General features: G+C 49.0%; 1 protein-coding gene and 1 pseudogene across 1 annotated transcript in view; both read left to right on the forward strand.

Moving 5' to 3' along the window:
• The window catches only part of LOC149329171 (uncharacterized), a 377,016-nt pseudogene that overhangs the window by 160,438 nt on the left and 191,425 nt on the right, over positions 1-25,153 (forward strand).
• Positions 10,532-25,153, forward strand: part of LOC149329172 (uncharacterized) — a 29,285-nt gene continuing 14,663 nt past the window's right edge. The window contains exon 1 of the mRNA XM_089561178.1: positions 10,532-12,194. Coding sequence (XP_089417304.1) covers positions 10,532-12,194 — 1,663 coding nt within the window. The remainder of the gene's footprint in view (positions 12,195-25,153) is intronic.

Genomic DNA, 25,153 nt, shown 5'->3' on the forward strand with positions numbered 1-25,153 from the left:
CATTGTCATCAGCTTCTTCGGCAGACTCTTTAGCAAGAGTGATGGTATGTGCCAGGTGCTCACTTATTACCTGCCAAAACCTTGTGGGATTGGATGTCAACAATTTGGGGAGGTTGTTGTGAAGGAAAGAGTATTTTGCGTTGCGGATTGCAGATAGGTACGTGTGTTCGGCTGCATAGTATTTCTGCCACGCGCAATCGTCGTATTGCTTTAATTTTGCCGCACGGAAAAGACGTTTCTTTTTGTTGTCCATGGTTTCTGGCGGTCCGAGTGGAAGCTTATTTTGGGGATGTATGTATCGGTTAGTTCGCTAACTTTGTTCTTAAAAAGAGACCAGTAATCATTTACTGAATAATCCTTCAAAGATGTTTCAAATGTTGTGCGATATTGGCTTAATTCGAGACTAAAGGCTTCATAGTTTCCTTTGTCGTAGAGGCGAAAAGTTTTGTTTTGATTTTGGCGTCGCGATGGGTGGAACTCAAATGGGGCGTGGATCACTTTATGGTCGCTGATTTCGCGTAGATAAGTGATAGATGAGAGGGCTTCCTGGTGGGTAGTTAGGATTAGATCTAGGATGTTTGCACACCCTCCTGCAAAGCGGTGCGTTTCAGATACCACTTGTGTTAGGCAGACCTCGATGAAGTCATTCGCTTCCCTCTTGCCGACTGCTGCCTGTCTGCCGGTTGATTTCTGGAAAACAAATCTCCAAAAAGAATATGTGTTTTTGGGTATTTCCTGGATAACTGGCTGATCACGTCGTTCAAGGGGTAGAGACATCAAATTCCAAGGTTGTACAAACGACTGCCATACGTTTCCTTTGTATGTGAGGACCATAAGAGCGAAGTATTAAATTTAAGGGAGGTCTAGAACATATTTTAATTTCATTTTAAAGTTTGTGAAAATGCTCACTCTTGAAGTCTGAGCCATCGCTAGTGCATCAATGTGACGTAGGAACAGAGAAGAAAACACAAGCAAGTATTTCCTACGTCATTGCACAGTTTTCTGACGTACGGGACCAAGTTTTGCGGTTTCGCGGCCTAGCAACCTTGGTTACGAGTGCTCACGAGTTTGTTTTTTTTTCTGCACGCTCGCGAGCGCGATGGTGCTTTACGCCCGGCGTTGCCGCAGGCGATGTCGTTGCCGAAAGATCCACTTTTGCAGAGGCATATTGCCCGTGCTCTAATGTAGGAAGCATTCTCTAGTATCATGGATGTTATGTATTTTCTTGTGCTAACGTGAAGTACGCCGAGCATGCCGGCCGCCCGGCCAGCCTGGATCCCGTCTGCCGGCGTCATAAAAAGGAGCTAAAGTGTGTTCTTGACGTAAATAATAAACCCTGGGATAAGAAATGTGAAAAATGTGTCATTTTTGAGGATCGCTGACGAATACTGAGCTGCTGGCAAAGGTAACGACTGTGATACGAGCAAACTTTTTGCCACAACCGCCTCGCAGCTGCCGCTGGCCCGACGTTGCGGTCCGGCTCGCCTGGCGCCCGCTCGCTTCGCTGCTGAAGACGTCGTGGAGATTTACCATACTATTATTTGATTGTGAGATGATGCTGTTGACAGTAAAGCGATGTGTAGAGTAGGCCTTTTATTATAGCGCAGGCGACTTCCGAAGCGCCGGCCGCTGCGACTTCGATGCGGAAGAGGCTATAGGCCTAGCGACAACCACGGCAACCAGGCAGCAGAAGAGCTCGTCGCCCGGAGCGCCCGCGAGCGATGCCGTTAGCTCGAAACATAAGCAGGCATGCTTTGTCGCTGCTCGAGCAGTCTTTCTGAGGGACTGCTGTACGACGGCGAAGTGCGACACCGGTTGCGGGCGGAGCTTGGGTAGAGCGGCGCAGCGATGCTCACCGCTCCGTGTCCCTGCTTGCAGTGGGGCGGCAGTTCGCAAGCGACGATCAGTGCGGGGCGTCGGCCAAGTGGCCATATGGCTTGATGAATGTTGCTGCGCGTGCATTATTTGTCTAAATAATGATTCCACTTCCCGCTCTGAGCTCGCTACTTGTTTTTGGTCGGTGAATGTTTTCGCTCGGCCACCGATATGCCCAAGGCACGTCGGCCAACGGGTCTCGTTTTGGTCGGCGGCGTTGTCACACTAGGACGACGCTTGGTCGTTGGGGCATCGTCGTCGGTGCAGTGTGACTGGCTAGTCGGGGAACGACCAGGTTGGCCGACGCGACCGTCGGCGTCGCTGTCGCGTCGACCTCGGGGTCCCGTCGGCCTAGTGTGAACGCGCCTGAACTGCGCGCTGGTCCCAGGCTGCCCTAGTCGTCGCTAGGCCTAGGTGGTCTCGCTTCCGCAGTTGACGGCGCTTTGGAAGTCGACTGTGCTATAATAAAAGGCCTACTCTTCACATCGCTTTAGTGCGAACTCGTCCCATAATAGAACATAAGTTCGATTTCCACGACGCCTTCATCAACGGAGCTAGCAGACGAGCAGCGCGCACGAAGAAGCAGCGTCCAGCTGTCGGGATGGGACAACGTCGGCGTGAGGTCGGCGCTGTTGTCGGCAGAGTGTGACACACGGGTCGGCCGACAGCTGCTATCTCGGCGACGCGACGGCGATGCGCTCGTCAGGCGACGACCGGTGCTCGGTCGGCGTCTGCGCAGTGTGACAGACGCGCCGACGGCACGAAAATCGCTGCCGCCGACCATCGTCAGACTGAAATCGGCCGATCGTCGGCGTAGTGTGAACGCGCCTTTACCATTTGACGTTGCCTACACGCTCGGTGTTCGCTGGCACAATCTGAGCTGCGTCGGGCCTGACGCCTGCCTCCTCTTCGGAATCGCTGGCCAGCGGATCAAAAATGAAGTGGTTGTCGGGGTTCGAACCGCGGCGTCTTCTTCCTCGTCTGCGTCATCCCGCGATTCCTCATAATCGGTGTCTTCGCCGAAATAAAACTCTTCTTTCCGACTCGGAGCTGTTCGACTTGCCCTCCTCCCGGCTCTCCGTGTTTACGCGCACCACGTGCGTGTCAAGCAGACGACATGCCTACACGACGTCACGGCTTTCCGGGCCCACGTGACAACGCATTGTCTGGTTTTTGACGTCATGAAAGAGCCTGGCAAAACCTGGCAACTACGAACCGAAACCGAAACTGCTGGGTACAAATAATACGATTATTAATTATGTAATGCGAGTTCATGCTTCTAAGATGGTGTTCCATGCTCACTGAATCGCTACGCATTATTTACAACCCAGAGATACAACACAAAAATTTGGTGTCTCTACCCCTTTAAGTAGGCTACGGTTATTCCTTCCGCGCGGCGCCACTGCGCGCGCGCTGATTGGTCCCAACGCGGCAAATGTGCACGCAGAAGATTATGATGGAATGGACGGTCGCACCTGGTGTGTCCTAGCCTGACTGTTGCATGAATTCAAAGAAATAAAGGAGCTGGTGTCTCAACAGGCACGGGACAGGCTTCTTTCGCGTTGGTGTCGCCTGCCGTTGCTGAAGCCGAGCCTCCGTTACGAATACTTGTTCGCCATTTTGTGCGCGGAGGCGATTCCCCCAAAGCCGGCCGCTCCCGCGAAGGTGGTGCCCTCTGTACGTTGTGAGTACAGTCGATCGCAGTGCAGCACCAGCTGTTCTGATATAGACCTCCTCCATGTTTGCAAACAAGCGAGGTGGCGCGGCAGTCGCTCCAGGCTCACGGTAGGCAAGAAGACAGGGAGTGGCGTCGAGTTGAGGTGGCGCAGCGCCGGTTTTCAAGGCTTGTAGGCGCGTTTTGGTTTCTGAGAATCATAGCAATGGTTGATGCTTTCAACTTAGTATTCCTCGAAGTACACAGACTCGCATTGGCCATGTACGGCGTATTTCGCCACAGTGTATTGTACCTAGGCATTGAATAAAATGATAAGTTTTTGACACTCTGCACCAGCCAGAATGATTTTTCCTCAGGACAGTAGTGAGGTAAGCACTGGCGTTTTTTCGGCACAGCTGACGTGCGCTCACCATCTGTTGACACACGTGTCGCGCAGTGCGAAAAGTGGGGACAGCGTCGATCGTGTCCCGATCTCATGTCTCGCGTAACCGCTGTTTTTAGCCGTCAGATCAGGCACCAGCCAGGCCGACTTCTCCCCTTCTTAAGCTGGTCGATTTAGTGAAAAGTTTGAATTCCTGAAATTATATTCTTTCCTAGCCCTGGGTCTTTGGTTTTGTGACGAAAAAATATAGCAAAATATTCAGTAGAAATTCATAAAATTACGGTTTTTTGATCTGTGGTCGTAAAAAATTGTGAGGTAAGGGGGTTTCTGATGGTCCTTGCACTTCGCGAATTCTGCGGGTTTCCGACGACGGAGTACCACAATGGTAGCATCACTACGAAGAGGGATCAGAGGTTTCGTTGATTTCAGTGCCGCATTTCTTTGACCAAAGCGAAAGCGTAGAGGCCATAACAAGGGAGTGAACTTAAAGGTTTGTTTTTTGATCTACCACATTTTCAGTGATTGACCAAAGCGAAAGCGTAGAGGCCATAACAAGGGAGTGAACTTAAAGGTTTGTTTTTTGATCTACCACATTTTCAGTGATTGGCATCCCTCCCCCCTTCGTAAATTTGTAAGTAATGGAAATAGAATGATTCTATTTGTCGCGAACGGTTCCGGACACGTAGAGAAGTGCAATAAATGTCCCGATTTTTTTCCTACAGGAGCAGTAGTATGTTAGTTATTTTTATAACAAAAGTTTTCATGTGACTATGCAAGCATAAGTACTGATAATCTAATAAAGAAACCATCATAGAGAACAGGGCTTTGGGGACATGCTGGCATAAAAACTTTCCGCACTTTATACTTAATTATTCAAGACCCGGGGTGACTTGACAAGGGTGTTAATTGTAATTACCGAAGAACAGTACCAGGTATAGCTGAAAATCAAACGCATTACTAAAATTACCAGAGCAATTTCATATTTGCACCAAATTTGGTTACATATATCATGCATCAATAAAGGAAAAACTTTTCATTGCCTCATCCCCTGTAAATCTCGCTACGTGCTCTTTTGGTAGCCCGCCTGCGGTTGCTTCTTTCCAAACAGGCTTCGCGATCATGTACTACTTCATGAAGCAACTTATGACACATGCATGATGCAATGAAAAGGATGTGGTTTTTAGCACACTTAAAGTACGCGGTTCGAAGCATGCCAACGTGACCGCGCAAGATTGTCACAACTTACCAGACTGCTTTCTACTAGAATCAAATGATCATGTCGGTCATGTTAAGAAATAGTTTCAAGAATATATTAAATGCCCTAAAACACGCCATTATATTTTCGTATATCTTCTACACACGTTAAAACATGTGCTATCATCAAAATAACGCACTCGTTGATGGTGAATGACCTTGCCGGCGCCCGTACACACCAGCGCTGGGTGATAAGTACGTGCGCAGCTACATGCTTTCTTTTAATTGCGCAGTTTTAAGCGTACCATGCTGTTGCTCATTTGAATGAGCGCAAAAATTTCCCTGCTATGAAGTACGCTGACTGGCAGCGCCTGTCGACACCCAGACTTCGCGCTTTTACTACCGCGGCCCATTTCCTAATGCGGTATTTATGTGCGAGAAACCTATTAAGGCTAATCTAATTTTTCGTTTTATGATACTACGTGGATAAACAACGACACAGCTGGTACTTCTGCAGTGCGCAGCCACGATGCAGCCGCCGGTAGCTACGGCAGCTGCGGTAGGCACGGGCAGGCGGAACCTGTTTTGCCTACCACGCGAAAGTCGCTACTGACATCAGCGCCACCGCATCTCCGTGACGTCGCGGGGTGAAGGAGGTCTATAGGATACGAAAACTTTTAATGTCCAACAGACAGAGGGTAGCCAGAGGGCTACCCGCCTCGACGACGGCCGAAAGGTCTTGACTCTCGGCGGCGGCTTCGGCCAGTCGGACGAGTTGTAGCTGAGTCGCCGGGTCGGAGCTCAGTAGTAAGGTCTCCCATTGGTCTTTCGGGTTTATACCACGTCCCTCCCGGGGGGATGAGGAGATTCCCATAGTGTGTGGCCCAAGGTGGCCCTAATTTCGCAGTTTGTGCATTTGTCTGAAAATTGCCCTTGGTACATAAGATTCCAGAGGGCCGGGTTTGGAAAGGTTGGCAGTTCCCAGCAGATTCGGAGCAGAGGGGCTGGGTCTGGAGACGCTTGCGTGGCTTGCTACTCAATTACTTGCCGCCGCCGCAAGCGCGGCTTTCAAAGCCGTTCATACCTTCATGTGCGAGCTGAAGGGGGAGCGGGCACGCCTGTAAAGTGCTAGCCGCCCGGTAACAGCCGAGCATGCGCAGATGTCGCTATTCGAGCTCTGTCCGTCATCCGCTTACGCACGGCATCACTAGGATCGCACAAGCACATTTGAGGGCGTCAGATGGCGCCACGTGCCCAGCGTTGTCTCGTCGGAACCAGTCAGCGCATGCCCGCTGGTAGGGCGCGGAGCCGCAGAGTTATAATAGCTGACACCTTTAGCATACCGTGTTAACGGTACCGGAGTACCGCGAACCCCCGCGCAGTTAATGTGCAACCGCTGATCGCCCTGACGGCGCCTGATGGCGCCAGCTACCCGGCAGCTGTGCGTGCTCCTGCAGCATCGGGACCAACCAGCGCGTGCTCACAGGTGGTGGGCAGGCTCCCGGTATTCCGGTAACGACAACACGGTATGCTAGATCTGTGTAGTGCGATCCGCGATACTGTACCTTGGTTCGCTTCTGCGCCCTACCTGCCGGCATGCGCTGATTGTTTCCGATGAGGCAGCGTGCACGCATGATGATGATGATGTCCATGTTGGCAAAACTTTGGAGCGGATAATCACGTTCTTCTGACCTGCCAAAAAACAAACAAAAACGCGCAGCTCCTGGCGCGTGGCGCCATCTGGCGCTCTCGGGGCAATTTGTGCTTGCGTTGTGGCGCCCCGCTATGTATATGTTAAAAGCGGATCGCGGTTTCCGCTATGCTGTAACTATCTAATGTCTTGAAGCGAACCGTCTGGCCCTCCCACCCTATTGACGAAGGAGAGTAAAACATCTTTCCGCATTGTAGTTCAGTGAAGATCAGGGCTGCGTTTAACGACTGCTTCAGCATTAAGTGCGGGATTTGTAGTGCCCCCGAAAGTTCATGTTTGCTTCCTATGAATATTCGTATTGTACGAATGTAATAGAGCTGCGCAAAGCTCTCTGGAAAAGCGGAGACCTGAGCTCGTGTCTCTACCCTGCATAAACGCATAAACCGCACAGCACTAGGCGCCCTTGTGCTGTGCGGTGTCATCATGATCACCAGCCTGACTATGCCCACTGCAGGGCGTAGTAATGCAGTGGGCGTAAGTTCTCTCGTCTCTCCAATCAACCCTGTCTTTTGGGCGCTTTCACGTCCACTTCCTGTTCTTTCGTTTGCGGAAGAAGGTATTCATTATCGGTAAGTTATTTCTCTCTGCGAACTCTACTATAACTCCCTCCTGCTATGCCTACAACCTATCCCACAGTCACCGACCGCCTGGTCTCCAGCCTGCTTCTTGCCTACTTTCGCACTGAAGACGCCCATCAGTATAGTGTACTGTGATTTTACTTTGCTCATCGTCGATTCCACATCTTCATAGAAGTTTTCAAAGATCAGGGCAACATGACTGGATGTAGGCGCGTAGGCCCGCACCACCTACAGTTTGTACCTACTATTGAGCCTAATTACGATAGCTGTCACCATTCACTGAATCCTTGCTTACCATTATCCCCAGGAAGTTAACTAATCGTATTGCATAAGTTTTCCAAGCTTGCAGGAAACTGCCTACTTGCTCAGCGATTGACAGTTAATGTCTAAAACCATTCTATCTCAATTTCAAAAAATTAAAGCCTTCTCCTCTTCCCCCAATAACTTTTCCTCTTATAGTTAATACCCCTGCCCAGGCATTCCTAAGTATTTCGATGGATACCACGGCGCAAAATGACGAGACACGGATAAGGCAAGCGCTTGTCGTGTGTTCATTTCTCACGTGTGTCGTCTTTTTGCGATGTGCTAACTCAAAATAATGAACCTGTACCTACATGCCAAACTTTTCGCCCCTCATCTTTTTAGCATGCCGCATTTTGGTGCCTCATCACTGGCAGCATCGGATTTAAGACATTTTATAGGGTGTGAAAAGGTTTCCGGCACCACTTCAAAAATGTCGCCACTGATAAAGTTGCGACCCCCTCAAAACCACACTTGGATTCTTCATGATCTTGTGACGCGGGTTCGATCCCTGCCGCGGCTGTCGTATTTGGATGGAGGCGAAATGCTAGAGACCCGTGTACTGTGCGTGCGCTGTCAATGCACGTTGAAGGGACCCCAGGTGGTCCAAATTATCCGGAGCCCTCCACTATGGCGTCCCTCTTAGCCTGAGTCGGTTTGGGACGTTAAACCCCTTGAACTATAAACCGACGTAAACTTAACTTCGCCGAATATCTGTTCATCATTCACGCCGCCGAGACACTCATGATGTTGGCATCATTCCGGATTCCTCATTATTTTTCTTCCTTAGTTTATGTAAGAACTCATCTTTAGGACGGTACTTAAACGCGACTGCATGAGGGGTCCCGTTCAGTGGCAACTCCAGCGTCTTTGGCGTGTCGAAAAAAAAACAGGTGGCGCACCTATCGCCTAGGTCACGTGACCTTATGACGTCTTAGTAAGCTGGAAACTGTCTGCATTGGCAGGTAATAGTTCAGTTAATGACTGGTCGCGGGAGGTTGCCCTGGAAGAGTAACATAAGAGGCTTTACGTGTTCGAAAGAGCTTCCTGCCGGGCAGTCTTACCGCTATCTATGAATGTAAAGAACGACCGTTTATGCATGAATGGGCATGTATGCAGAACATCGGCCAAGGAATAGGGGTAGGTTAAGGGTTATGTGATGGCGAAGGAAAGATCAGTGTCCCTGTCTGCCGAGTGATACGCAAAGAGAGCCCCAGGACGCCGAAGGCACCCATAAAGCTGTCGCGCTGAACCATTAAAGGTGCACTAAAGAGGGATCTGAGCTCTTTTTTACCGCGGGAACACGACCTACACGTTCCGAGCATTGTTAGAAATTTCGAATTATTGTCCTGTGCAGCCGATTTCCCTAATTTAAATCGCATTAAACGTCCCGGCTGCCGCCTTTTTTTCGACTCACCGCTGAAGGTGAAGGTTAGAGTCAACCAACGCGTGGAGTGGCTTTCAGGCAATCTCGCGGAGGTTTCGCTTTTAATTTGTGTTTTAGGTTTCTGTGAATAAATGGATCTCGTCAGAGACTACATAGCTGCCAATTAGGCCCACAGAAGTAAAAATAAGCGTGGCCTCTGCTTTCACCGATCGCTACGTATCACTCCGCCGTTGGCAGAGCGGCAAGCCGCCACGGGACTGGCTGAGAGGTTGGTTGACTCCTCCTACCGTCAGCGGTCAGTTAAAAAAAAAGACGGGAGTCGGGACGTTTAATTCGATTTAAATTATGGAAATCGGCCGCAGAGGACATTAATTTGAAGCTTCAAAGGATGCTCTGAATGTGTAGATCGAGTTCCCGTGGCAAAAAGACGAGTTCAAATTCCTCTTTAGGGCGCCTTTAAGGCGGAGCTTCAGTATCCTCTCACGTTTTTATTTTTCGTCCCTTCTATGGATGGACAAATGGCTTGTACGTGACGAGTCGTGTGTCTGCTACATGGCAAATTTCCATGCCCATTGCAATGGTTAGTGTCTTACATCAAGCTTGTGTGGCGAAAAAGTCGCCAATTTCGGATTTGTGCAAATAGAAATATTTTTATAATGTAATCCAAATGTGGGAACGCACTTTCTTGATACCAGGTTTTTAGTGATCATTGAAGACCAGTTGCGTTGTCTTGGAAGACACTGCCGTTTGTACGACTTGCTCTCGCAGTCCTTGAATGCTCTGGCAACACTGATGCCGCTGTCGTTTCCTTCTTCTGCGATAGTTACTATAAAACTAATGCGTTCTAAACCGGGTCTATACACTTTTAAATTATTGTACAGATTAAAATTTTACTGTTTGCATTGAAGTTTGAGAGAATGTTTGTTCATGCTTTTGTACCGTGAACGTATCGTGCGCGAGAGTGCGTGCTGGCGCCGCTCAAAGCAACGCTAGCAACCTTGGGCCTTCAAAGCGCCCATGTGACATTTGTATTACATTCAAGATGCTGTACACTCCTAATGTCACCAACCTCGGCGACATCAGTAGGCAACGTGTAGCGTCATTTGTGTTACGCCGATGGTCTTATATGCATCCCCCGCTGATTTTCTTGCAGGCCAGATTCCGCCTTGGCGGCGCTGCTCCGATGCCCAAGCGGAAGGGCGCAGATGAAAGCGTTGCCTTGAGTGGCGACCACGTGGCTGCCTAAAAGGATGGCCTTGTCCAGAGAGGTTCCGGATACTGTGGAGGTGCAGGTTCCCGCGGAGGCTGCGATCCCTGAAGACTAATTGCCCGAAGACGAGCAAGTGCCCGAAGACGAGCAAGTGCCCGAAGACGAGCAAGTGCCCGAAGACGAGCAGCTGCCCGCTGACGTGGCGGTAACCAACAAAACATGGCGGTAACCAACGGCATAGAGGCACCCGGGGCGCCGTCACGGTCACAGGTGGAAATGTTTGAAGCTTGCGAGCTCAAACCCGACCGCTATCGACCATGCACAAGCCAGGAAGGCCATCTGTGCCACATTGCAGCCAACTTGAAAGCTTGGAACAGCTTCTTCTGGTTCGTCGGGCTGGAACTGAAAGAGGACGCCTCCTCCCAACTCAGCCTCGTTCCTGCGAGCAGCGTCGCGTGCTTGAAGCACGTGGCCACGATGGAAGACAGGCAGGAGGCTGCGACGCTGTTCTACCACCTGCTGGTTAAGCACCGCTGCGTTGCGGAAGTCACCATCAACGACGAACTCGTCGCCGCCCATGAAGAACTTGTGTGTCTTGCAATCCGCGACGCGCTGGGGCTGAAGAAGATCTCGTTGCAATTGATATCACCGAATGTGGTTATCTCCGGCGCCCTTGCAGCGGCTATAGCTTCCTTGAAACGGCTGGAATCGCTCAGCCTGAGCATGCACTTGCATCACTGCGTACTTGCTGGTCTTGAGCCTCTGCTCACGGAAACTGCTGCCTTGAAGACGCTTATAGCTTTGGATGTCCGTGTGCCGGGTGCGGCCGCGGGCACCTTCCTGGCAGGGCTTTTCCGAAACAGGAGCATCACCGACCTGTCCATCAGTTCAGATATTCTTAGTTGCGAAATTGCACCCAACGGCCCAGGCAACCCGTATGTCGCTCTTGAAACTTATCTGAAGCTGAGTACATCCCTGAGATCGGTGCTTGTGACAACCTCTAAATATGGTCCAGATGTGGACGTACGGACTATATGCAATGCACTGACCACTAATACTGTGCTTATCAGACTCAAGCTACACGTGAACACGCTCAAGTCAGAGTACGCCACACCAATAAAGTGGCTTCTGTGCAGGAACAAGACACTCGTGCACTTCAGCTTCACGTGCAGCTACATCGACCAGGACGACGACGTAGATGAAGGATTTCATTGGCATGTATGCCGAAGGTGCCGCGTTGTCCACTTCGGTGACTACGACCACGTAGGACCCTGGATCTCCGCTCTGCTCAGGAACGACACGTCTATCGCAGAACTGACATTCTCAATGCGGGGCTTTAGCCGCTTAGAGTGCCAGAAATTTTGTGTAGCGGTGAAAGCGAACAAGTCGCTCAAGAAGGTAATCCTTGAAGACCTCGGCAGCCATACATTCGAAGTCTGCAGAACCCTGTCTGAATGTGGTCTACAAGACAGAGTCATTGTCAACAGCCAGTGCATGGTGTACTACCCTGACATAGGCATTCGTCCGATGGGCTGCCCCTCGGTCGCCGTGCCTTTCGGCCTGCTCCAAGCCGATGGGGACACAGTGACCGTGCCTCGCAACCTCACGCTGCTAGTGTACTCGCTCATGGGTGTTACCGGTGATGCAGAGCCAGCCTCAACGCCTATTGTTCAGCTGATCCAGAGCGCGACTAGCATCAGACACCTGGTGCTGTCTCTGGAGTCGGAGTGCTCTACCGTGGACTGGAATGTGTGCGGACCGGCTATATGCGAAGCCGTGTGCCGAAATCCGAGTATCGCTAGTCTGGCCGTCATCTTCTCAGAGCGGTATGGCTGCGATATGGCACCGCTGGCCAGCCTTCTACACCGAAGCCGAGCCCTGCGTACTTTCTCATTAAAACCACCGAGTGGCCCAGCTCTCGCCGCGTTTATCGCGGAACTATCTAAGCCGGAACTTTCCAGTAACTACGCTCTGCGGAGCCTGCGCTTTTTTTATGAGGGTCGTGTGAATATGATAGAGCTCCTGGCCATCCAAGACATCGTCCACAGGAACCAAGCCTTGCCAAAGCGCGCTGCTCGCTTCGTCACCGGTACCCGTGTAAAGTACACTGCAGAGGCATTTGAGGAGGTCTCCAAATCTCCAAGCTTAGTAGAAGAGCTTGAGTTGGCGGCACTAGTCGAGAAAAACCAAGCAAAGCAACTGATTGCTCGGTGCGCGCTCGGACTGCAAGACTTCGCAGAGTTCATGCGCCTCGCAGGCGTAGTGCGTGACGGCATAGAGTGCAGTCCCAGAGATGATGGGAAGACGCAACTGGGTGACCTGCCCGAACTTTGTCTACGTCGCATAAGGCATTTCTTGCGCTTGAGCGACGTGCATGTTTCCCCGGAGTTGAACTATGCTGCACTGAATGTTATTCCTCTGTTTCCTTCAAAAATCATTCCTGCGTCTCTGCACGGTGTACAATATCATCATAATCACTTCATCAATTCTGCTATGCGTTTACTTTTTACTTTCTTTGGGGGAGTGAAAGGTGTTATAACTCGTTTCGTCATATGGACCTGCAATCTGCCGTTAAATCTGCACCGCCAGCCGTAAATCCTTCATTACTCAGAGAATTAATTTTCTCTAACTTAATTATTGGATTTCAGTTTATATTTAACGGCTGGTACCTGCCTTGGTTGGCAGGTATAAACGTGGAGAAAGCGAAATCATGCATTCCACCTGAGGGGAGAGGTATGGGAGGGAATAAGGATGTAGGCGACGGTTGGCCAGATCAGATGTCGCTGATTCGCCTTCGTACGCTGAGGGTTTTTCTTGCTGCTGACGATCTGGATTCTATACTCTTATGATGGACTAAATAGCTAAACCACACCTTTAGCAGCTTTCGCTGAATAATGGGCTTAGCCCATAAGCTTAGTCGACTTATTTGAAGAACTAGCAAAAACAGTGCAACGGAAGACGAGACAAGAGAATGACAAACACCAGATGGTGTTTGTCCTTCTCTTGTCTCGTCTTCAGTTGCGCTGTTTTATCCAGTTCTTCAAACTTGTACCAACCAGCCCGTATTTCGCCTCTTCTGGTTAGTCTACTTATTTTTTGCTGCCCGTTTATGCAGGGCTATATACTGGAAAAGAGCCGACGACATCTTCCTGTGATACTGATCATTTTGTGATATCAATAAAGTACTGCCTATACACACCTCACGCACTTGGTGTTCTTTTCCTTAGTCTACCCACAGGCCTAACAGCTGGCAACTGTTCTAATCAACTTGCTTCAGCACCGATGCTTCAGGTCCATCACGGGAGAGCGCATCAGGCGATTCATAAAGCTGTCACAAATGCATTCTTCGGTCCCTAGGGTGGTGCAACTTACCAAGCACCTGTACTTTATATGATAATTTCCTTTGCAGCACTGTCGATGCTAGAGACCTCCTCAGCCAATCGGGAGAGTGCGTTAAACACTGGTCGTCTGCTTGTCAGCTCGTGACGTATGCAGGTGTGATTGGAAATTAGTGTAAATGGAGGCTGTGTACGCACCAAACCCTGAAGGAAAATTAAAGTTTCGGATATGCGTAAGCACACCTACGCGTGCTAAGCGCAAGGATTTTGCAGGAATTTTTGCGGTCACATATGCGAACGGAGACGCAATGACCTTTGACTGGTGGCGCCATCTGGTTAATAGAATAAAAAACATTTTGTCAGAAAACCTTGGGGCTAGTAGGGACAGAACCTTCACTCGATATTTAGAATCGAGCAAATATATCGCTCAAGGATATCTGTCTAAGTGAGATGAGACATAAACAAAACCCGATGCCCCATATTGACCAGCGAACGCACTGAAAAATCTAGTAACGACCATTTCACGCCGAAACGGGGGAATTCTTCGAAGTGCGCCGCCATGTTGTAAAAGCTAATTAGAGTAGGAAAGATTCGATCGCGCGGGTTAAATTCGTCAAATAGTGTGTGTAGCGCGATCGTATGCACCTATGCGCATTTTATACTGGCACTGTATTCCTGTAACGCTAGCTTTGGTAGCGTTGCTAGGAACTACTGAGATGGAGCATGCACGTTGCCACAAGATGATCTTGCTGTGTTCCTGAGTTGTTGCAGACGAATGCGTTTCTATTAAAGTAAATCAGGATATGTTGACTGAACAGAGGTTGCTTTGCAAATTGATCTAAAATAATTTCCGAGCCTGTAAGGCGTTCATAGTGGTCGCAACAGAGCAAAAGGACCTCGTTGAAAAAGTGTTAGACGGCACGATTGCGAAGTTTTAAACCAAACGCTTCCATTTCGAAGACTGCTTGTGAAGACCCGTACTACTATTCTAGCTGCTGTACCAGGCTGCTGTACCGCCATGTTGCTTTCCTGCTCTCTGGCTGGTTCGGAAAGGCGGTTTTCGTGCGTCCAGTGCGTTCTCTGCCGTTCCCCGTGTTTACTGTATTCTTAGCTGTTGTCGCACGATTTGGGTGCATGTGCGATGAAAGCTGCAACGAGGTCTTCGGGAAACCACTGCGCAGTCGTCTGCTGTTCAAACAACTACAGGAAGCGAAGGCGGCTTGAAGCGGAGCAGTGTGAAGAACACAGAGCCACGGCGGCAGTGCGGTTGCGGGCTGTTTAACCTACATGCCTTCCACGCGAGCACCTACTGCTGATGTCGCTAAGATATGTGTCGTCTGTGAGCCTTGCAAAATCAAAACATAAGTAATAATTTGTATATATGATGCAGCAGCACTGCGGGTTACGTGAAACATTTCTGTTATAACTACCGACACTGGCGACTGATTATTAACGACAAGGGCAATGTAAACATAGCTATTTGACAGTACTTGAAAGCCATGATGCATTGCACAAATGCCACAGCTGTTTGCTTGCAGTAAATAGCCGATAAACCAGCAGGACTTAAAAAACTCAAGGCCGCAGCTTTGACGTGTCCACGTTCCATCGTGACACATCATGTTTTGACCAAATACTATTTTCAACTGACGCCATAATGCAAAGTGCCGATTGTTTAGAAAAAAGCAGGCACACAGTGCCGCCCGACCACACGCACGCGCTTTCTCGCTCTTTCGGCATTAATCAGCGCCCGCACCCGAGACGGACCAAGCAGATACGCCCCTCAGGAACAGTCACACAGTCACAGCAGTTGCAGCAGTTTCGAGTATAAATCACATCGCGTTCGAAGGCCAGATGCCTCTCTACTACACCTTTTCCCGAGTTTAGCGCAATTTCAGACGAAGCGAAGCTCCACATCCAGTTTCCTGTGTTCCTGCGACACCTAGCTTCGACGCCCGGCGCCGACGGATGCACTGGCACTCCGAAGAGCGCTGCCACACACTCGCATGTTCACGCTAAGAGTGGACCACCCTACATTTGCACGTTTCACCAGTTATTTTACCGTTAGTACGAAGTAATCAAGAAATTTATGCAAAGCCAAAAGCCGCAACAGAATTCTGTGCGCTTATGCGCTCCAGCGGTGCCTTCTCCATGTAGCACTACAGAAAGTACCGTTCTTTAGGACAGTGCAGAGGGGAAATGTAGTGAAAGACACGGTCGAACGCAGTTTCAATCTGTTCGTGTCACCGGCGCAACGCAGAGCCGCTTGAGCGCTTGACAGCAACTCTGCTGTTAGCTCGGAACGGAGTGGTTTTACTTTTATAATTATAACTACGACATAGAAGCGCTCAGCAAGTTTCATGCTCGCATTAATAAATGTCTTCATTATAGTTAACAGAAAGCCGTTAAACGAATTGCGCACACTTGTGTAGAAGCACACCTCCAATGTCGATTTTCGGCACAACTTGCAGGGAGACATCCGCGTCGCCGCTCGCCGAAGCACGGGCCATTTTGTTCACAGTTGCTCAGTGCATACAGTGCAAGACTTTGCAGGTCAAAATCATGCAAAAATCAACACTCGGATAAGGCTGAACAGCGCGGCGAGTACTCGCTGCCTGTATTGCAGCGGCGGCCACCCAAGCCAACATGGCGGAGAAATCGGCCTGACGCAAGACGGTGCTGCTGTCGAAAGATGACAGCGCGCACCTGAAAAAGGTCTATATCGACTCAGGCTATGAGGGACGCCGTAGTGAAGGGCTCCGGAAATGTCGACCACCTGGGATTCTTTAACGTGCACTGACATCGCACACTACACGGGCCTCTGAATAGTGTTTATTCAAAATTCCGCAAGCAAGCTTTCCCGCATAACTTCGTTGCAAAAGACAAGATGGCCGACTTCTCTATAAAGATACTGCGTGGGATACAGGATAGGCGCTAAGGGTGTGAACAGAATGTAAGAAACGTATTTTGGAAGAGGCAAACAAAAAACTAGCCCTTCTTGCTTTATTTCAGCTGGAAAGGCATGGTCAGCCATCTTGTCTTGGAAAAATTGTTATGCGGGAAAGCGCACTTGCGGAAGTTTTAATATCTCCTATTTCGACTCCATCGGAGTTCGACCGCCACGGCCGGGATCGAACCCGCGTCTTCGGATCAGCAGCCGAGCGCCATAACAATTGAGCCACCGCGGCGGCCGCACGCTATTGCTTATAGGGGGCGCTGCGGACGCCAGTGAAATGCGCCCTCTCCGGCCGCTCCGCATTTTTGACCGGGCATACCGGTCACCCCTCCCATTGAGTAGCTGCGCGAGCAGCGCACTTTCTCCTGAAAAAAAAAGCGAGTTCTGCACGTACTTTGCACGTGTTGGCCAGCCTGCAAATCTCCTTGTGCAGTCGCGAGCTTTTTTGGCTTTTTCCCTCGTGCTTGAACGCTGACGAGCTTCAGAGGATTAGCAAAATGTACTGGGGCGCTAGAAAGAACTGCGAACAGCACGGCGCCCACGCGCCGTGTAGTCGGAATTTATCTTTCATGCGTTTTTATCTCGGTAGTAACAAAAAGACGCTAGAGTGGTACATTTATGTATCACGGTTGTCTCTAGCGTATTTGTGTTGCGAGCCAAGTATAAGCGTGACGAAAATAAATTCCAACAGCGGAGCGCCTAGGCACCGCGCTGTTCGCATTTCTTTCTGTCGCGGCAGTACGCTCTGAGATTTAAGAGAAATAGTGGACAGTGATTTTTTTTTTTTCGCTGCGCAAACTTTAAAACAGGAACTGCTAGTGGATCAGGTCCACTCCGTGAAGCAGATGGTTGACGAAAAAGCCGGTACCGTAATGGCGAAATGTGTATCGCAAGTAAATGACGAGATCTTTTAAGACATGGAATTCGAGGTAAATACCATTTTTTTTTGGCGCAGCCATTTTCGCAAGATACTTTTAATTTCGTTGGGTGGCTGAGCAGTTCGGTGCATGCAGGTTTGTTGGCCAAATAATAAGTATTTTGTTACGTGTTTCATTGAATAATAATGGAAATCATTTTTATTTTAACTTAAAATAAAGTGGCCTTAAGGTGACACGCGAGGCTGAAAAGAAAAACGAAAACACGCACGAAATGCGCCTACCAGCTGCTTGCTATATACGGCTAAGAGAAAAAAAATGCTCTAGTTGGGTCAATCGCTACAACGGAGATAAGCGCAGTTGGTATATTTATTTTAATGCCGATTACAGCGCACGCTCATCTCCAAACCAATTTATTTGCAGAGCCATCGCTCATATGCAAACGCTCATTCATATGCAAGCAAACATTTTGATTATTTTTATTTTTAGAAATTTTTTACATGTAAAGCAACTTCGAAAATTGAACCAGGCGTCACAAGTCGGAACATTGAGGCGATCACTGACCTTGCCTCACACGCGTTTGCATAACGCCGCTAGCTGTTGTTGTCAGCCTCCAAAACAAAAAATGGCAAAAAAATTAGTTTCGTTAGCGCGAGCTTTACAAAACACTGCATGCTTAGTGATTTACAGCAAAAACTGCTCAGAATATTACGCGTCCAACATACCAAACGTGTTTAGCAACAGAAAAACGCTTACTTCACCCTGCCCACAGCAGTTATCGAGGCCTGCCGTTTCTCGTTCTCATCCATTTCATACCCAACAATTACGGACAAACACTTTTGAATAGAAAAGAGTGTCTGGACGCATTTTTTTTTTTCATATAATGGAAGATTTCACTATAGTAATCTCCCATCGAGAGGCTTGTATTCTTTTTTCGTATTAACGTTTTTCCTATCCTAAACTGCTCGATACGAGCATTGAAATTTTTTTAAGATTTTGCTACATATAGAAAGGGTGGACCATTATCTTCAATATTTCCATTAGTGTACGTTACAATTTTCCAATATTAATTTCTTTTTCACCAAGAATGTAGGACATGTCCAGGAAATCTGTAGAATTCCACGGGCAGTCCTTGGCCGTTGATGTTCAGAGAACTACTGTGACAGCCCCTGACACAACAAGTTTCTCCACTCTTAGAACGTCGCGGAATTCCAGCCATGACTCACAGCGAGCGGCAACACCACTTTTGTGCGCCTGCGAGCAGGAGAGCGCGTGCTCACAATGAAAGAGAGAGTGCCAGCGGCGCGAGGCTGCTGGCTCCGGATTTTTTTTTTCTTTATTGCCTGGCTTTTGCAAACAAAATTGGACAAAACAAACAATCAACAAAACACAATAAACGTACATGCGACTCGTGGTCAGCCAGCATGAATCTGCCTTCGTCTAATTAATATTCAGGTAAAGGAAGGGAAATGAGGGGCTCGTTACAAATATGAGAGAAGCCAACAGCCACAGAAACCAAGGCGCAAAGGGGATTTTTAATTAATTTATTTTGTGGTGTAGATCAATTTAGAATATTATTGAATATGTTATCGCTTAAAGCTAACTGATTAGAAAAGCAGAAGAAAAAACAACCACATGCCGCCGGTGGGATCCGAACCCACGACTTCCGAATTACGCGTCCGGTGCTCTATCTCTGAGCTACGGCGACGGCTGTCATATCTTCTGCTTTCGGGGGTATTTATGTTTACAAATAACCTAACCTTGAGAGTGTTCATCAGCGCCACCCACGTTCGTAAGCGGTGGACGTCGAACGTCCTGAGTTACCGCTGGTGTGACGTAGAACGTCATCGAACGGCGTGGGTGGAAGCTGTGTGAGAACCTTCTTATGCTTCCTATGGCGTCAAGGCTGCCAGAACCGAGGCCCTCGCTAAGCAATTAAGCAAACAAGGGAAGGGGAATGAGGGGCTCGTTACAAATATGAGAGAAGCCAACAGCCACAGAAACCAAGGGGCAAAGGGGATTTTTAATGAATTTATTTTGCGGTGTAGATCAATTTAGAATATTAGTGAATATGTTATCGCTTAAAGCTAATTGATTAGAAAAGCAGAAGAAAGAACAGACACATGCCGCCGGTGGGATCCGAACCCACGACCTCCGAATTACGCGTCCGGTGCTCTACCTCTTAGCTATAATATTCTAAATTGATCTACACCACAAAATAAATTAATTAAAAATCCCCTTTGCCCCTTGGTTTCTGTGGCTGTTGGCTTCTCTAATATTCAGGTAAAGTACAGAGCGGCTCTAGTTTTGAGAGCCACTCCGGAGGGTCCGCAGCGGCCTTCTGAATGGCCAGAAACATGTCCATATTTTCGCGAAAGTAAATCCGTCTACGCCTGAACGGTTCGCCAGTGTGCCTTGGACGACGACACCAGATAAGTACTTGGGCGTTCCGCTCGATGCGTACCGTGACAGCGAACAGTATTGGACAGGGCAGGTCAAAGAGATAAGGGAGAGAGCTGATAAGTGGAAAGGGACGACCTTGTCAATTTTTGCCAGAGCCACTGTTTGCAACCTTTTCTTCATCAGCAGGCTCTGGTATGTCATGCAGGTGTTGCACTGTTCACGGTTAAGCATTCAAAAGCTGCACAGAATTTTCGCCGTCTTCATCTGGACGTCTGACTGGGAGCGCTGCAGCCGGACCAACCTGTTCAGACGGGTACAGGAAGGTGGGCTGGGACTGGGCCATTTGTTTCTTCGGCAGCTGGTGAATCGTTTCTTGTTTTTTCGGGACAAAAGAGACGCGTTTTTGCGCACTGTTTGCCAAGTTAGGCCACATTCTCACAGAGGGTTTTTCCCTTGCTCCGTCGCCTCCGTCACGCCGGGAGCCGACGGAGGGGGCTGGTTTTGGACCGTTTTCCGCCCCAAATCGGGTGGCCGGTGCCGCCGGGTCCTGCTCTACGTTTCCGTCGAGCGGCGGCGACGGAGCCCCGCCCCACGGAAAACGTGCCAGTCATAGCGCTAGCTCCCCTCACGTCACCCGCGGCTTGCTTGCTGCGACCAAGAGATGGCGCTGGCGAGCATCGTCGGCGGCGGCGGCGATGCGCGGGTGCGCGGGCAGGGAGAAAATAAAAAAAGCCTGCTCATTTTTGTACTCTCCGTCGGGAGATGCACGCGTCTTGCGAGTCTTGCGCCCGAAAAGCACCCGCTGTCGAGGAACAGAGAGGGGATGAGAGTTTTATTTCATATGGCAGTTTACGAGGTGTTCGAGCCAAAACGGGTCTCCGAATGAGCATTGCGTTTGCACTAGGCGTGGGATATGCGATAAATGATTTGTTTTTTTCTTTTCGGGAGGGTAACGAAGTGGGGTACGAAAAGACTGCTGCCGCGTTTAAAGCGAAGTGAAGGTGATGGCTGATGCAAAGGGTAGCCATCCAGGTGAAGAAAGGAGAAAGGGGCGAGAGAGGTAACTGCGCAGATAACGAAAAAAGCAGGAAAAACAAAATTCCGTTCACCCGTTGCTAGCTCTTGAGGCCCCATTGTTTTTATTAGCCGTTTAAATTGTTTTGCTAGCTTAATTCTTGAATGGTTGTATAAAGACCAATCTCTCAAGCCATTGTTAACAAAGTTCATTACCACCCTACATATGTTCAATTTCGTGCATATTGGCCTGAATACTGTGACTGCAGCCCTCATTTCTGCAGCGGCTTTAAAAGTAGCTTGCTATACTCATACCGCCTGTTCCGTATTTATCTGTCCGTGTTAGAAAAAAATTCTCCTGCGCAAACTACTGGACTGTATGGGCTGAAACGCCGACTACAAGGTAGCTTATGATAGTCTTCGTCTTTCGATATGTAATTTAACATCTAAACTTGCCTACATTTTCAGGAATCGGCGAAAAACTGCATTCGGCTGCGGCAGAACTTTTCGTCTAGGCGAGCAAAGAAGCCAGTCTGACAGACTACGCCATCTGGCGAGCGGTGTTAATTTCAAGGAGCAGACGACACGCACATCCCAAGAAACCGCGCGAGGTGCGCATTCCAGCCCCAAGCCGTGACATCGGTTGCCTCACCGCTCGCCAGATGGCGCAACCTGTCAAAGTGGCTTCTTTGCTCGCTTGGACGAAAAGTTCTGCCGCAGCTGAATGCAGTTTTTCGCCGATTCCAGAAAATGCAGGCAATTTTAGATATTAAATTACTTATCGAAAGACGAAGACCATCATAAGGTACCTTGTAGTCGGCGTTTTGAGGCCATATAGTTCAGTAGATTGCGCAGCGCAATTTTTCGTAACAGGGACAGATAAATACGGAACACGCGGTATATCTATTTGTTTTGGTGCTGTACGCGTGGTGTTTCGCTGCGAAAACAGGGGAGTTGCGTAGAGTTAATAAACTAACTTCAAGCTTTCTCTACCGATAAGAGCCCAGTGAACCAAAGCGCAAGCAGACGACAGACGACTTTCACCGCTACTTGCTAGTCTGGCGTCCGCCGGCTGCGGCGGGGGCTGCTGCTGGATGATCGCAGCGGTGGCGCTGCGAGCAACCGGTGTGCCGTGCCGGCCACGGCGTCTGCAGTAGACGCGCGCATTTCGCCCCGCGAAACGAGCGCGTTATCAGATACTTTGAGCATGCGATTGCGCACTTTCTTTCTATAATTTTAGATTAGTAGTGGTATTTCAATGCACACTTCAGTTAACGACGCAGCGACGCCAATGATTTTTTTTTTTTTTTGCGAACGAATTTTGTGCGCGTACTCATGAGTCGAAGGCGAAACAAACCCGCTCATTTTTATACCCTATTCTCCTCTCTGAATACTGCTACCGTGCCGTATCGTCATACCGTCTTCTGAGGAATTTAATAAATAAAAATACCTTGCATCAAGACATTACCCTAGGATTCTAAACCCCACGGCTGTGTGTTTGCAACAGAGCGCTGTTGAAAGCGGTAATCTGATCTCAACTTGTACGGACTTTGAAGTTAGAACACGGACTGAACACTGAAAACTTCTAGATGCAGGCACAATTAAAGCATGCAAGATGAAAACCCGAGCCCTGTACATCGCAACGTGCTTCAAGCGAACTGCGGGCATGCATTCGTAGTGCTTAGGCAACCGAGTTACCTAAGAAATGAACACAAGCATGCATTCTAAGTAGTTTCTTTGAATTCCGTGCTCGGTAAAATAGCATTATTAGCGCATGCAATGTAGATCAGACGCATTGTCAGTGAAAATATACCTACGAATCACTCACGTATGACACCAAATAAAAACTTTTGTTAAACACATTTATTTCCGTCAATTTTGCACTCAGTGTCAGGCTGATCACATTCTTGTTTGCACTACCTACTGGCATCATCTCATCTTTAAAAGCTTCAGCTGCTCTTTCTTGGTGGCCCTTTGAACATTGATTGACTTCGTGAAGCGCGCGGGTGAACCAGAATGTAGAATTTGATTATGTCATTAGCCATTTCACGTCCATGTTTCACGCTGGCTAGAGACGGAAAACGTACAGAAGGCAAAACATATGTCTAGAACGACTCAGCTGTGTGTTCCGCAGCTCCCAAAGCCGCTGCGATGAGGAAGGCAAAAAATGACGATGAATGAGTTTGACTGCCCATGCTTACATCCAGACCATTTTTAACCAAATGTAATAACTAGATATCGCGTGTTCAACCGGAAACTTACCAAGAACGTGTTCTAGACAAGCGTTTTGCCCTCTGTACATATGTTAAAAAATCATCGAAGTCAACAATTAATGCTCTAATCGGGCAACTTATTAAGGCTAAAATAAGCGCGATGAAGCTGTCTTCAAGGACGGTGATAAATTTTCTTCAAGGGGCCAGAGGGATACAGCAAGGCACCATTATGAAAGTTTGCAGTGAAAGCTGCAGCTTGATCATTTGCTGTAGACGCTGCTTTTTCAGTCGTCAAGGCTGACACAGTCTACACACTGGCTTTTTTTACTGCTTTTCTTGCTATGCAGCCCGAGATATAATAAATTAACACCTCGTGGCTTTTTCCTCTCACACAGGAGCTGGGGTCAGATGTATACGTGGAGCACAAGAGACCAATGCAGTTTCTGCATCCTTGATCGCTACTTTATCAATTAGGCTGTCGAGAATAGCCAACATATTCTAGCTGTATGGCTGTTCCTTAGGCACCAAAACTAATGAAGTGACCACTTCTGGTGCAGTTTCCCGATGGTGTTCGGTTCGTAAGATTGCAAAATCCGAGTGCATTAACAGCAACCGAACATGGTGCGGCATTCGTCATTATAGCTCCCGACGACTACCGAACCATGCTAAATAGGCTTTCAAGCCTGTCTTGGCTCCGGTTTGCCACCAAACACCATTACTGCAGAAAAAAGAAAACAGCATTCCGGGCTCGCCACCAAGAAGCAGCGCGCAACACTTCCGTAGCCACGGCAGGCACAGCGCGGCGGCCGGTGCAGGCACAGCGTTCCAAATGCGTGCAGCGTCCCCTGCGCGTTCATCCGAGGCGCAGCCAACTGGTTTCGCGGGGAGCTCCGCGCGGACGGCAGACTAGCAAGTATTTCTAGGGACCCTACCGCTACTTCGGCATGTCCTACGGACACCACCGAGCAGCGTTTTTTTTTTTTTTTCGCACGGAAGAAAAAAAAAGGCACTCACGTAAAGTCACGTGGGAGCAGCGAGCGCCCGCAATAACTGGTTTACCGGTGTCCGGCGCCTGTTTCGATTAGAACACAAATCCGTTCCGTTTACTGAGGTTTACTGTAGGGTCAGCGGTTTTTACCGGGAAATCGTTGCCAGTGTAAGGTTTCTTTCCGCGCGGTTTTCGAATGACTTTCTGTCCACTGTGAAACGAAAGAAACTGTACCGTGCTTTGTGCGATGTCGTTTTCCCCGTGCCCTTGTACAGGGCCTTGTACAGGGCCTTGTACAGGGCCTAGTACAGTGGAGGCCCAGGCAAAGATGTTTTAAAGAGAGTGAAAAAAATGCAGGTGCCGCCAAGAACAAAAACCTTCTTTTTTAAGCTCCACACCGGAACCTTACCGGTTAAAAAATTTTTAGAGGGAAAATAATTATTTTTACCCTGGGGATCTCACTGTTTGATTTGCAGGAAGCCGGAAACAATAGACCATGTTTTTTACACTGTTGGGAAGGGGTTTATTTTTGGGATGTGTTGCAGCGAACCTTAAAGAAAGAATTTCCGCTAGACCCGTACGGCATTCGGTACTTATCTGTTGAAAATGAGGATGGGGTGCCTTTCTACTTAATAATGCTGACAGGCCTCAACTGTATAAGGCGCTCCAGAATGGCAGGCTACCATTGTGACCGAGACGCAAGACCTGCAGGATTTACTTTCGAGGCTGCTGGCTCCGGCGACATGCCCGGACACAAACGCCAAAATGACCGGCAGGGGAGAAGTGGCGCTGGTGCAGTGGGAGCAAACTTCAGGTGCGCTTCAAGACACAACGAGGTACGTAGCGTTCTGCGCATGCGCATTCGTTACACCCAGAGTCTCTGCGTACGCTCATTTAAAAGCGTCTGTCAGTTGCGGTCTACCAAAACAGCAGTGCTTCAGCACCGATTAGAGCGCTCTTGGCGTTTTCGAACCGTTGGCTTAAGGTGCATCCGAAGAGATCGCAGCAGACGGTTCATACAGCTTTCAAGCGGGCACTATCGATGCCCAGGGCTGCA

Source organism: Amblyomma mixtum, chromosome 9 (genome assembly GCF_055824585.1).
Source record: "Amblyomma mixtum isolate Tamu chromosome 9, ASM5582458v1, whole genome shotgun sequence".
NCBI classification, from domain to species: Eukaryota; Metazoa; Arthropoda; class Arachnida; order Ixodida; family Ixodidae; genus Amblyomma; species Amblyomma mixtum.